This window comes from Bubalus kerabau, chromosome 1 (genome assembly GCF_029407905.1).
Source record: "Bubalus kerabau isolate K-KA32 ecotype Philippines breed swamp buffalo chromosome 1, PCC_UOA_SB_1v2, whole genome shotgun sequence".
NCBI lineage: Eukaryota > Metazoa > Chordata > Mammalia > Artiodactyla > Bovidae > Bubalus > Bubalus kerabau.
The window spans coordinates 210,053,048-210,068,012 of NC_073624.1; the positions used below are offsets into that span (position 1 = coordinate 210,053,048).

At 37.2% G+C, this 14,965-nt stretch overlaps 1 protein-coding gene across 1 annotated transcript; it reads right to left on the reverse strand.

Annotated features, from left to right (window-relative positions):
• Positions 1 to 1,251: 1,251 nt before the first annotated feature.
• On the reverse strand, positions 1,252 to 2,211 carry LOC129642158 (olfactory receptor 6F1-like). The gene has a single exon (XM_055566715.1). The coding sequence runs from the start codon at positions 2,209 to 2,211 to the stop codon at positions 1,252 to 1,254; it is 960 nt and encodes a 319-aa protein (XP_055422690.1).
• Positions 2,212 to 14,965: the final 12,754 nt, after the last annotated feature.

Sequence of the window (14,965 nt, forward strand, 5' to 3'; positions counted from 1 at the left end):
CAAGGGACTGATGTTAGATTTGCATTTCTACAATGTCCCAGGTTACTCTGATGCTTCTATGCCACTGACCACTCTAAATAGCAAAACTTTCAGAGGCAACCTGGTAAAGAAAGTGAAGTGAAAGTGTTAGTCTCTTATTTGTGTCCGACTCTGTAATCCCATGGACTGTAGCCTGCCAGGCTCCCCTGTCCATGGAATTCTCCAGGCAAAAATATTGGAGTGGGTATCCATTCTCTTCTCCAGGGGATCTTCCTAACCCAGTAATTGAACTGGGGTCTCCTGCATTGCAGGAAGATTCTTTACCATATGAGCCACCAGGGAAGTCCCCAGGTAAAGAACACTCATCCTATAAAGTTTTGATAGAATTTATTTTTTCCAGTAATCTTGTAATCCTTTTTTTTTTTATTAAACTATATTGAAATAAAACTTGTAAACTTTTCATTAACATGGAAGGTGAACTTGATAATGGCATTATTTTTTCTAAGACTTTTTTTTTCCTTTTTTCCCTTCTCTTTCTCTGGTTTAATTAAATTAGTTTGCTTAAATTATTGTGTGCTTAAATATTTTATAAGAATATTAGAAAGTTGATATTTGTTTTACCATATTAGATGTTCAGTTCTTGTACTCTCTAGTTCTAGATTTTTCCTTTTTTCCCTCTACTTATTACAATTTTTACCTCTGTGATCATTAGAAATTCTGTAATATTATCTGAAAAATTTTAACTATCTAATATTTTCCTGATATTTTTATAATGAAATTCTTCAGTTATACTTATATGCATACTTAAATCAACATCCATACTTGTGAATAGTACCTGGCTCATTATATGTGTTTAATAAATATTTAATGAATTTGAAGTAAAAGATGGTACATTTATAATGGTCCATCTACTAAATGAAGTAACACTGAGTTATTTAACAGAAACAAATTCTGGCCCATGGTTACTATTAAGATATAAATTATTTAAAAAGTCAATCTAACCATTATATGGGACTAAATTAGCCAATTTTCCCATTGTAAATGTCTCATGGGCAGGAAATTTATGTTATTTGCCTCTTTATTATTATGACATTGCACTGAGGTCTTTTTGAACATAGTAATTACAGAATACCTATTTCAGCAGAATTCAAACCAAAATGAAAAGTACAGATATGTCCGTATTAGGTGGTATCACTTACATAATTTTAAATACTTATCATTTGCAGATCTGGTTTGGGAATCAATTCTAAACTGCTTGTTTTAGTTGATCTCTCAAATATTCTGCATGTGTCTGGCCGAGAGCAACCTCTTTCGTGCTAGAACTTTCCTGAAAGCTTTCTTCACATCTTTGTTTCTTAGGGTGTATACAAGAGGATTTACCAACGGAGTGACTACACAGTAGAATACTGAAATCACTTTACCCATGGTAAAGTTGTACTTGGCTGGAGGACGAACATAGGCAAAGATAATGGTGCCATAATAGATGGTGACCACAGTGAGGTGGGAGGCGCAGGTGGAGAAAGTTTTCTTCCGAGCCTCTCGGGAAGATAGCTTGATTATTGTGACCACAATATTCCCATAGGATGACATAGTGAGAAGAAAAGAACTTAGAATCACAACAGAGCTACATGTGTAACCCAAAGCCTCCACCAAGAATGTATCTGAGCAGGAGAGTTTAAAAATTGGGTCTGAGTCACAGAAGAAATGATTGATCTTCTGGGGTCCACAAAAGTTTAGGTAAGAGATGAGTATGGTAGGTAGGAGAGGGGCAATGAAGCCCCCAATCCAAGATCCAGCTGAAAACTGCAGGCATACCTGGAGACGCATGAGGAATGAGTATCTTAGAGGGCTGCATATAGCCAGGTATCGGTCATAGGCCATCACAGCCAACAGGATGCACTCTGTAGCCCCCAAAGAGAAAAAAAAGTAGTACTGGGTTATACAACCAGAAACGGAAATGGTAACAACTTGTGAGAGACAAGTGGCCAGCAATTTAGGCACCATGGCTGTTGTGTACCAGATCTCTAGAAAGGACAAATTTCCTAAAAAAATGTACATGGGTGTTTGAAGTGTGGAATCCGTGAGAACAATGAAGATGATGAGGGTGTTTCCCATGAGAGAGAGCAAATATACAGTGAGAAAAATCACAAATAATGCAAGCCTTAGATAGAGAACACCAGAAAATCCAAGAAAAATAAATTCTGTTACTCTTGTTTGATTTGCCACATTCATGTCTCATCTTCTTGGTCTGGAATGAATGAACAAAACATAGAATATGGCAGATAAGCAAGGAAGGAATATTTCATATTTATTTCATGATGATATTAGACAAAACAATAAAGATTAATGTCTGGTAAAAATAATTGGTATCTTTATAAGTATTTTTACATCATTTAATTTATCTAGTTTATGAAAAATAAACCACAAAGGTAAGCAGTCTAATAATCTACTTTACAAATGAAGAAACTAAACAAATAAGTATTTTTCTTAATTACATCACTTTAGTTTGAGGGTGATATAGTATATCCAAGTAGGTTGTTTTAAGCAACCGCAGATCAACTAATATATAAAATTTTGGCCATTTGGAACAAGCATGCCATTATCACATCGCTGAAGATTTCACATCCTAGACATTAGAGGAGGGTGAAGAAATGAACAGCAGGTGGATCAGAGGCCAGTGCATTGGGGGTGGGCACTCTCAGAATGGACCCCCTGCACCATACTAGTAGCGTTATGTAGACAAACAATTGCTTACACTTTTAACACTATAAACCCTGTTGCATGGAATCCTTTAGGGTTTGGTGGGAAATTGGTAGATGAGCAAACTATCTGCAGAAAATTTTTTTAAAAAGTGTGAATTTGACATTTATGGGCAAGTTTTTGTTCATAAATATTATTTTAACATTTTTAGTCTTTGTTTTTAAAATCATTGCATCTACTAATATTCTCCTACATTGTTTGTGTGTGTGTGTTAGTTGCTTAGTCGTGTCCAACTCTTGGCAACCCCATAGACTGTAGCCCACCAGGCCCCTCTGTCCATGGGATTCTTCAGGCAAGAACACGAGTAGGTTGCTATTTCCTTCTCCAAAAGGAACTATAGAAAGGAAGAAAGTGAAGTCATTCAGTTGTTTAGGAGCAGTCAAAAAATTAATATTAAAGTCACAAATCCACTCATCCTTCAATGCATATAGCATTTTCAAGTGCATAGTACAATATTTATAACTATAGTTGTAACTATTCCTTATCAAAATTTAGAAGAACAAGAAATCTTGTTTTAGAGAAACAATGCTTTTCAACTGTTATATCTATGTATATATGTGCTCTGGTGCCAAAATATCCAGATGATAAAGGCAAATTATAATAGAAAACAATCTTAATATGTATATTAAAACTTTGTATATGTAAAATATGTATATTTGTCATTTAAATAAAAGTTCTGACAATAAAAATATAGACTTTATTATCTTCTATATCACAATGAAAAACCAGCTAAATGGAATATGAAAGCAATATGGTTCATGTCCACAGATTTCTGTTGTAAACGTCAATGGAAGTTTTGAATCATAAACCTCTATAGAGAAATGTATATAGGCTTTATGCCATAGCCTTCATGCTCCCTGTGGTGTTCTTATGATAAAGCAGAACTTTTCAGGATATATATGATAAAAATTTAAACCAACGTTTTGATATTAATCCCCTAAAATTTCTAAGATTTTTGCACATTACTCTGAGTAATAAAAATAAAATTGTGCTTTTAAAGCCAGTTATTGCACTGTTCAAAAGTATTTTTTTAAATATCACTAGAAATTGACCTAGAATATATAATTTAAGAAAGCCATTTTGGGGAAAGAACTGGGACAAAAAATTTTTAATGTATTTGTCAAGTTTGATACTCTGGTATCACAAGAAAAATATTAATATTTATATTCTTTTTGTAAGACCATGTGTCTGAAGTGTTGTTCAGTCGCTCAGTCATGTCCAGCTCTTTGTAACCCCACAGAATGCAACATGCCAGCCTTCCCTGTCCTACACTATCTTCTGGAGTTTGCTCAAACTCATGTGCCAAAGTTATCTCATTGCTATTATCTATATAACTGGGAAAGATTGAAGGCAGGAGAAGAAGGGGATGACAGAAGATGAGATGGTTGTGGGCATCACCGATTCAATGGACAAGAGTTTGAGCAAGCTCCGGGAGATGGTGAAGGACAGGGAAGCCTGGTGTGCTACAGTCCATGAGGTTGCAAAGAGTTAGACACAAAGAGCAGCTGAACAACAAATAGCATACTATTTAGTCATGCTATAGCATGTCACATGACTAATCTTCTATTGTTACTTTTACTATTCTCCTAGAATTAACAAAAGGAAAGAAAAACTGTTTATTTGGAAGGAATGTAAGTAGAAATTTAACAATAAAATTAATTCAATGCCATCCCCAAAGAAAATATCTTTTCTTTTTCAAAATTATATAATTCTACCATTAGGCAGAGGGGAGTTGTTCACTCTCCAAATATATATATATATATATATATATATATATACACACACACACATATATACATATATAATTAGTATTATATATTAGTATTAGTATTATAATTGTATATTATATATATATATATATATATATATAAAATTAGTAGGAAACAGAGAAGGCAATGGCCACCCACTCCAGTACTCTTGCCTGGAAAATCCCATGGATGGAGGAGCCTGGTAGGCTGCAGTCCATGGGGTCACAGAGTCATACACAGCTGAGCGACTTTACTTTCACTTTTCACTTTCATGCATTGGAGAAGGAAATGGAAACCCACTCCAGTATTCTTGCCTGGAGAACCCCAGGGACGGGGGAGCCTGGTGGGCTGCCGTCTAAGGGGTTGTACAGAGTCGGACATGATTGAAGCGACTTAGCAGCAGCAGCAGCAGTAGGAAACAATGATAAAAATAAAAATTATTTAGCATTTTTAGAAAAATATAATAGCATTTAAATATAAAGAGAAACTTACATATATTTTTACTTATTTGATGTTTTAATTGATAAGCCATAGTAACTCTGCTTGCATGCCAAATAAATATCTGAGAAACTGCCTCAAATCACGGAAATAATCTAAATGATAGAAAGTATTGTTATGTAACACTACTGTTCTCTAGAAAAGTGAGAAATAACACAAGTTATATCCACCCAGGTATACTCACAGCCTATATTTTTTGGTTGTTTTTCAGAAACTTAAGGCTATAATTTATGTTTTCTTTAAATGCTCCTTTTCATACTATTCCTGAATTATATTGCACTGTATTCAATTAGTTTATGAGGGAAATAAGCTGAGGGATCTGCTCCCTGCTATGCCATTGACTTTGACACACAATCTATGCTACAGATAAACACAAATTTCCTTTCATGTTTTTTTCTTTTTTCTCACTTTGTTTGTCCCTGTGGCCAGGATGTAGGTAAAGACATGGTCTGAGATCCCCTCGGGAGAAGTATTAGGATTTCATCAGCCTTGAGACTTGGAGAACTGGTATCTACCCTGGGACATCTACCTGCAGAAATTCTCTGAGGGCTTTCCTTTGGTGAAAGTCAGAATATTCTCCTTGTGGGGGTCAAAGGAAAAGACAAAGTGTGAGAAGCATTTGAAATATCTCCACAGAAACTGAAGAAATATTCTCCTAAATTGCTTAACTGATTGCCACTGCCCATAGAGTTCATCCTTCACCTAGAATTTCAGTATTGTGTCTCAATGTGTCAGCCACCACAGAAGATGGTATTCCCTAGCATACAAAATACGAGCTGCATTCACACTGAAAAATCTTTCTTTTCAATAAAGCAAATGAACAAAAAACAACACTGGTTTGACATCTTTTGATAGCAAATAACTCAACTCAAAAGCATTTACAAAGTGTATATGGAAAACAAGATTGCCCACTCTAGCCAATACTAGGATTGAGTCATTTCACAAATAGTTACAGAGGAGGCATAGTACATATGTGCAGAGAGAACGAAAACATAACAAACCTCAGTATCAGAAGAAGAAAGCAGCTAGAATAGTGAATAAAATAAAATAGATGCTGTTCATATACATGCAATGAAAAGAGAATTAGCAATGTAAGTTTGAGGTTGTTTAAATTACTCACAGAAAATAATGTCTGTTTAGCATGTTGTTTTATAAACAGTTGGTTATCCCACATGTAAGTAAAACAAAAGCACAAATAAATGCCAAGTAGATCAAACTCTTATGTTTTAAAGAAATAGATTATAAACCAGTAGTCAATGAGGCAGTGGAAGTCACCAAGAGATATTTGAAAATGTGTGGAGATAGTTTTTATTTCCAGTAACATGAAATATTGGTTTCATGTGTTAATATCATCATGAAAGTTGCTTAGATAAGAATCCTTATCCAAGGATTTCAAATCCCCTACCCAAGGTATTAACAGTGTTCCCACTGAGTATTTCTATTCTAAAGGTAAGAGATGATATCATTTTATAAATGCTTAAAGCTATAATTTACACATAATAAAATGCACCCATTATAAATATAGAGCTGAATGATTTTCACAAATGTATACACACACATAATTCGAACCACAGTAAAAAATAAAGCACTCATATACTACACAAAGCTTCCTCATGCCCTTTACTCTCACATTACTTCCCCCTTAGACTCAAGCAATGAACGTTTTTCTTTTTGTCACTATAGCTTAATGACAAATAATATAGGTTTGCTTATCCTAGATTTTCAATTATATAGAATCCATGGGTCATATATTCTTTTTTCTCATCTACCATGATAGATAATTTTCCATGCTGCTGTGTGTTTTGTATGTCTGTTACTTTTTATTATATTGATTTTTATTTCTTCGAATGAATATAAATATCTTTTTTTTTTAATTTTATTTTATTTTTAAACTTTACATAATTGTATTAGTTTTGCCAAATATCAAATTAATTATCTAGTTGCATGTTGGTAGATAATTAGATTGTTTCCAATTTGGGGTAAATGAAAACAAAACTAATATAAACTTCTATTTACAAATCCTTGCTGCATATATGGTTCATTTCACTTGATTAAACAGCTAGGAAGGCAATTGCTAGCTTATGTGGTAAATGCTCTATTATTTACAAAAAATTACCATAAGATTTCCAAAGTCATTACAGCTTTTTACATTCCCACTTTAATACTTTTTTTTTTTCAGTTTTTGTAGTAATTATATAGTGTACTTGATGCTTCACTTTACATTTCTGATGACTAATGATAGAATCTTTTTATGTGTTATCTGGCCATTGTTATGAAAGTTTGTGTAGTACAAAGTAATCAGCTCAAACTAAAGAATTAAATGTAAGACTCAACTGTAAAACTGCTAGAAGAAAACATCAGGGGAAGTCTTGACATTGGTCTTTGTAAATAATATTTTACTATGACATCAAAAGCACAAGAAAATAAAATAAAAATAAATGAAGGGACTATTTTAAACTAAAAGATTCTTCTGCACAGCAAATAACTAACAAGATAAAATAAATCAGCATATGGAATGGAATATGTACAAACCATATATGTGATATGGAGTTAATATTCAACATATATAAGGAACTCATAATTCATTATTAAAAGTAATAGTTGAAAATGGGGAAAGGACTTACATAGAGATAACACTAAAGGAAATATTAAATTAACTAACACATAAATGTAGAATCCAACATCACTAATCATCAGGGAAATAAAAATCAAAAACACATGTAAGCAGCTATACATCAATAAAATGAACAACTTAGAAGTAGAGAAATTCTTGGAAAGGTATACCCTCCCAAAAATGAACCAAGGAGAAATAGAAAATATGAACAGACCAATCACAAGTAACAAAATTGAAACTGGGATTTAAAACTTCCAACAAACAAGGGTCCAGGAACAGATGGCTTCACAGGCAAAGCCTGTCAAACATTTAGAGAAGAGATAACACCCATCCTTCTCAAAGAACTGCAAGTGATTTCAGAGGAAGGGACAATCCCAAACTCATTCTATGAGGCCACCATCACCCCCATTCCAAAACTATACAAAGATAGCACAAACAAAAAGGAAAATTATAGGTCAATATCACGATAAACACAGAAAGCCTCAACAAAATATTAGCAAATTGAATTAAAAAAAATATTAAAAGGACCATACGACATGATCAGGTGAGATTTATCCCAGTGATGCAAGAATTCTTCAATGTATTAACAAACTGAAGAATAAAAACCATGGGATCATCTCGATAGATGCAGAAAAAAGCTTTTGACAATGTTAAACTTTTTATCAAGTTTATGATAAAAAAAAACAATCCAGAAAGTGATCACAGAGGGAGCCTACCTCAACATAATAAAGGGCATATATGACAAACACACAGCAAACATCATTCTCAATAGTGAAAAACTGAAAGCATTTCCTCTCAGATCAAGAACAAGAAAAGGATGTCCACCCTCACCACTTTTAATCAACATAGTTCTGGAAGTCCTAGCCATGGCAGTCAAAGAAGAAAAAGAAATAAAACGAATCCACATTGGAAAATAAGTAATTATCCTTGTTTACAGATGACATGCTATTATACATAGAAATCCTAAAGATGTAACCAGAAAAGTACTAGAGCTAATCAGTGCTGAAGTTTTTAATCTGCTGGCTTAAATCTATTAGTAAGTATTTTATTTTTGATGTTATTTAAAGTGGATTTTTTTTGTCAATATTATTTTCAGATAAGTTATTTTTAGGACATAACAATAGAGCAATTGGTTTTGTATGGTAAATTTTATTCTACAACATTATTCATTTTGGGGGGATTGAGATTTATTTATTTTTTTACTGGAATATAGCTGCTTCACCATGTGTTGTTAATTTCTGCCATCCAGCAAAGTAAATAAGTTATATGTATATATACAGCCAATCATTTTTAGATTTAGTTTCCATTTACATCACCACAGATCACTGAGTAGAGTTCCCTATTCTGTATAATAGGTTCTCATCGGTTATCTATTTTATTCATAATACCATATAAATGTCAACCTAATTCTCCCATTCATCTCACCTCTCTCCCCTTTTGGTGACCATAAGTTTGTTCTCTATATCTGTGACTCTATTTCTACTTTGAAGGAAGTGTATCTATACCATTTTTCTAGATTCCACATATAAGTGAAACTATATATTTAGAACTCTGCATTCAGATGCTTATATCTTTCCTTTCTCTTTTGCTTTTCGCTTCTCTTCTTTTCACAGCTATTTGTAAGGCCTCCCCAGACAGCCATTTTGCTTTATTGCATTTCTTTTCCATGAGGATGGTCTTGATCCCTGTCTCCAGTACAATGTCATGAACCTCCATCCATAGTTCATCAGGCACTCTGTCTATCAGATCTAATCCCTTAAATCTATTTCTCACTTCCACTGTATAATCATAAGGGATTTGATTTAGGTCATACCTGAAAGGTCTAGTGGTTTTCCCTACTTTCTTCAATTTAAGTCTGAATTTGGCAATAAGGAGTTCATGATCTGAGCTACAGTCAGCTCCTGGTCTTGTTTTTGCTGACTGTATAGAGCTTCTCCATCTTTGGCTGTAAAGAATATAATCAATCTTATTTGGGTGTTGACCATCTGGTGCTGTCCATGTGTAGAGTCTTCTCTTGTGTTGTTGGAAGGGGGTGTTTGCTATGACCAGTGCGTTCTCCAGGCAAACTCTATTAACCTTTGCCCCACTTCATTCCATACTCCAAGGCCAAATTTGCCTGTTACCCCAGGTGTTTCTTAACTTCCTACTTTTGCATTCCAGTCCCCTATAATGACAAAGACATCTTTTTTGAAGGTTAGTTATAAAAGGTCTGGTAGGTCTTCATAGAACTGTTCAACTTTAGCTTCTTCAGTGTTACTGGTTGGGGCATAGGCTTGGATTAGTCTGATATTGAATGGTTTGCCTTGGAAACGAACAGAGGTCATTCTGTCGTTTTTGAGATTGGATCCAAGTACTGCATTTCGGACTCTTTTGTTGACCATGATGGCTACTCCATTTCTTCTAAGGGATTCCTGCCCACAGTAGTAGATATAATGGTCATCTGAGTTAAATTCACCCATTCCAGTCCATTTGAGTTCGCTGATTCCTAGAATGTCAATGTTCACTCTTGCCATCTCCTGTTTGACCACTTCCAATTTGCCTTGATTCATGGACATGACATTCCATGTTCTATGCTCTTTACAGCATCAGACCTTGCTTCTATCACCAGTCACATCCACAGCTGGGTATTGCTTTTGCTTTGGCTCCATCCCTTCATTCTTTCTGGAGTTATTTCTCCACTGATCTCTAGTAGCATATTGGGCACCTACCTACCTAGGGAATTCCTCCTTCAGTATCCTACCATTTTACCTTTTCATACTGTTCATGGGGTTCTCAAGGCAAGAATACTGAAGTGGTTTGCCATTCCCTTCTCCAGTGGACCACATTCTGTCAGACCTCTCCACCATGACCCTCCCATCCTGGGTGGCTCCAGATGGCATGGCTTAGTTTCATTGAGTTAGACAAGGCTGTGGTTCATGTGATCAGATTGGCTAGTTTTCTGTGATTATGGTTTCAGTGTGTCTGCCCTCTGATGCCCTCTCACAACACCTATCATCTTACCTGGGTTTCTCTTACCTTGAAAGTGGGGTATCTCTTCACGGCTGCTCCAGCAAAGCGGAGTTGCTGCTTCTTACCTTGGATGAAAGGTATCTGCTCACAGCCACCCCTGCTGACCTTGAACGTGGAGTAGCTCCTCTCGACCCTCCTGCTACCGTGAAGCCACTGCTCTTTAAACATGGGGTATCTTCTCTTGGCTGCTGCCCCTGACCTTGGGCGTGGGGTAGCTCCTCTTGGCCGCCACCCCTGACCCCAGGCATGGGGTATCTTCTCTCAGCTGCTGCCCCTTACCTCGGGCTTGGGGTAGCTCGTCTTGGTCGACTCCCCTGACCTCGTATATGGGGCAGCTTCTCTAGGCCACTTCTGTGCCATCACAGCCTGGAATTCTTGGTTGCTGCCCCTGACTTTAGGTGAGGGGTAGATCCTCGTGGCCACGCTTCTGTGTGGTCCATCACAGCCGGAATTCCAAAGAATAGCCAGAGTTCCAAAGAATAGCAAGGCGAGATACGAAAGCCTTCCTCAGTGATCAATGCAAAGAAATAGGGGAAAACAACCGAATGGAAAGACTAGAGATCTCTTCAAGAAAATTAAAGATACCAAGGGAACATTTCATGCAAAGATGGGGTCAATAAAGGACAGAAATGGTATGGACCTAACAGAAGCAGAAGATATTAAGAAGAGGTGGCTAGAATACACAGGAGAACTGTACAAAAAAAAAAAAAAAAAGCTTCAGCACCCAGATAATCACGATGGTGTGATCACTCACCTAAAGCCAGACATCCTGGAATGTGAAGTCAAGTGGGCCTTAGAAAGCATCACTACGAGCAAAGCTAGTGGAGGTGATGGAATTCCAGTTGAGCTATTTCAAATCCTGAAAGATGATGTTGTGAAACTGCTGCACTCAATATGCCAGCAAATTTGGAAAACTCAGCAGTGGCCACAGGACTAGAAAAGGTCAGTTTTCATTCCAATCCCAAAGAAAAGCAATGCCAAAGAATGCTCAAACTACTGCACAATTGCACTCATCTCACATGCTAGTAAAGTAAGGCTCAAAATTCTTCAAGCCAGGCTTCAGCAATACGTGAACCATGAACTTCCAGATGTTAGAAAAGGCAGAGGAACCAGAGATCAAATTGCCAACATCCGCTGGATCATGGAAAAAGCAAGAGAGTTCCAGAAAAACATATATTTCTGCTTTATTGACTGTGCCAAAGCCTTTGACTGTGTGGATCACAATAAACTGTGGAAAATTCTGAAAGAAATGGGAATACCAGACCACCTGACCTGCCTCTTGAGAAACCTATATGCAGGTCAGGAAGCAACAGTTAGAACTGGACATGGAACAACAGACTGGTTCCAAATAGGCAAAGGAGTATGTCAAGGCTGTATATTGTCACTGTGCTTATTTAACCTCTATGCAGAGCACATCATGAGAAACACTGGGCTGGAGGAAGCACAAGCTGGAATCAAGATTGCCAGGAGAAATATCAATAACCTCAGATATGCAGATGACACCACCCTTACGGCAGAAAGTGAAGAGGAACTAAAAAGCCTCTTGATGAAAGTGAAAGAGGAGAGTGAAAATGTTGGCTTAAAGCTCAACATTCAGAAAACAACGATCATGGCATCCGGTCCCATCACTTCATGGGAAATAGATGGAGAAACAGTGGAAACAGTGTCAAACTTTATTTTTTGGGGCTTCAAAATCAGTGCAGATGGTGATTGCAGCCATGAAATTAAAAGACGCTTACTCCTTGGAAGGAAAGTTATGACCAACCTAGATAGCATATTCAAAAGCAGAGACATTACTTTGCCAAAAATGTTCCATCTAGTCAAGGTTATGATTTTTCCTGTGGTCATGTATGGATGTGAGAGGTGGATTGTGAAGACAACTGAGCACTGAAGAATTGATGCTTTTGAACTGTGGTGTTGGAGAAGACTCTTGAGAGTCCCTTGGACTGCAAGGACATCCAACTAGTCCATTCTAAAGGAATTCGGTCCTGGATGGTCTTTGGAAGGACTGATGCTAATGCTGAATCTCCAGTACTTTGGCCACCTCATGCAAAGAGTTGATTCATTGGAAAAGACTCTGATGCTGGGAGGGATTGGAGGCAGGAGGAGAAGGGAACGACAGAGGATGAGATGGCTGGATGGCATCACTGACTCGATGGACATGAATTTGAGTGAACTCTGGTAGTTGGTGATGAATAGGAAGGCCTGGCGTGCTGCAATTCATGGGGTCGCAAAGAGTCAGACACGATTGAGCAACTGATCTGATCTGATTGTATTGGTTTTTGCCATACATTGACATGAATCATCCATGAGTGTAAATATGTTCCCCATCCTGAACCCCTGTCCAACCTCTCTCCCCATCCCTTTTCTCAGGGTCATCCCAGTGCATCAGCCCTGAGCATCCAGTCTCATGCACTGAACCTGGACTGGCAATCTGTTTCACATATGAAACGATACATATTTCAATGCTATTCTCTCAAAACATCCCACCATTGCCTTCTCCTACAGAGTCCAAAAGTCTGTTTTTACATGTGTGTCTCTTTTGCTGTCTTATATATAGGGTCATAATACCATCTTTCTAAATTACATATATATATGTGTTAGTATACTGTATTGGTGTTTTTCTTTCTGACTTACTTCACTCTGTATAATATGCTCCAGTTTCATCCACCTCATTAGAACTGATTCAAATGCATTCTTCTTAATAGCTGAGTAATATTCCATTGTGTATATGTACCACAGCTTTCTTATCCATTAGTCTGCCGATGGACATGTAGGTTGCTTCCATGTCCTGGTTATTGTAAACAGTGCTGCAATGAGCATTGGGGTATACGTATCTCTTTCAATTCTGATTTCCTCAGTGTGTATGCCCAGCAGTGGGATTGCTGTGTTGTATGGCAGTTCTATTTCCAGTTTTTTAAGGAATCTTCACACTCTTCACCATAGTGGCTGTACTATTTGTATTCCCACCAAGAGTGAAAGAGGGTTCCCTTTTCTCTGCACCCTCTCCAGAATTTACTGTTTGTAGTCTTTTTGATAGCAGCCATTCAGACTGGTGTGAGATGGTACCTTATTGTGGTTTTGATTTGCATTTTTCTGATAATGAGTGATATTGAGCATCTTTTCATGTATTTGTTAGCCATCTGTATATCTTCTTTGGAGAAATGTCTGTTTAGTATTTTGGCCCATTTTTTGACTGGGTGTCTTATTTTTCTGGAATTGAGCTGCAGGAGTTGCATGTATATTTTTGAGATTAATTCTTTGTCAGTTGCTTCATTTGCTATTATTTTCTCCCATTATGATGGCTGTCTTTTCACCTTGCTTACAGTTTCCTTCATTGTGCAAAAGCTTGTAAAATTCAGATCAGATCAGATCAGATCAGTCACTCAGTCGTGTCTGACTCTTTGCGACTCCATGAATTGCAGTAGGCCAGGCCTCCCTATCCATCACCAACTCCAGGAGTTCACTCAGACTCATGTCCATCGAGTCAGTGATGCCATCCAGCCATCTCATCCTCTGGCGTCCCCTTCTCCTCTTGCCCTCAATCCCTTCCAGCATCAGAGTCTTTTCCAATGAGTCAACTCTTCGCATGAGGTGGCCAAAGTTCTGGAGTTTCAGCTTTAGCATCATTCCTTCCAAAGAAATCCCAAGGCTGATCTCCTTTAGAACGGACTGGTTGGATGTCCTTGCAGTCCAAGGGACTCTCAAGAGTCTTCTCCAACACCACAGTTCAAAAGCATCAATTCTTCAGTGCTCAGCCTTCTTCACAGTCCACGTCTCACATCCATACATAACCACAGGAAAAACCATAGCCTTGACTAGACGAACCTTTGTTGGCAAAGTAATGTCTCTGCTTTTGAATATGCTATCTAGGTTGGTCATAACTTTCCTTCCAAGGAGTAAGTGTCTTTTAATTTCGTGGCTGCTGTCAACATCTGTAGTGATTTTGGAGCCCAGAAAAATAAAATCTGACACTGTTTCCACTGTTTCTCCATCTATTTCCCATGAAGTGATGGGACCGGATGCCATGATCTTCGTTTTCTAAATGTTGAGCTTTAAGCCAACTTTTTCACTCTCCACTTTCACCTTCATTAAGAGGCTTTTGAGTTCCTCTTCACTTTCTGCCATAAGGGTGGTGTCATCTGCATATCTGAGGTTATTGATATTTCTCCTGGCAATCTTGATTCTAGCTTGTGTTTCTTCCAGTCAAGCGTTTCTCATGATGTACTTTGCATATAAGTTAAATAAACAGGGTGACAATATACAGCCTTGACGTACTCCTTTTCCTATTTGAAACCAGTCTGTTGTTCCATGTCCAGTTCTAACTGTTGCTTCCTGACCTGCATACAAATTTCTC

Coding starts and splice junctions, on each gene's coding strand:
- LOC129642158 (XM_055566715.1), bottom strand. CDS start 2,211: ATGAATGTGGCAAATCAAACAAGAGTAACAGAATTTATTTTTCTTGGA.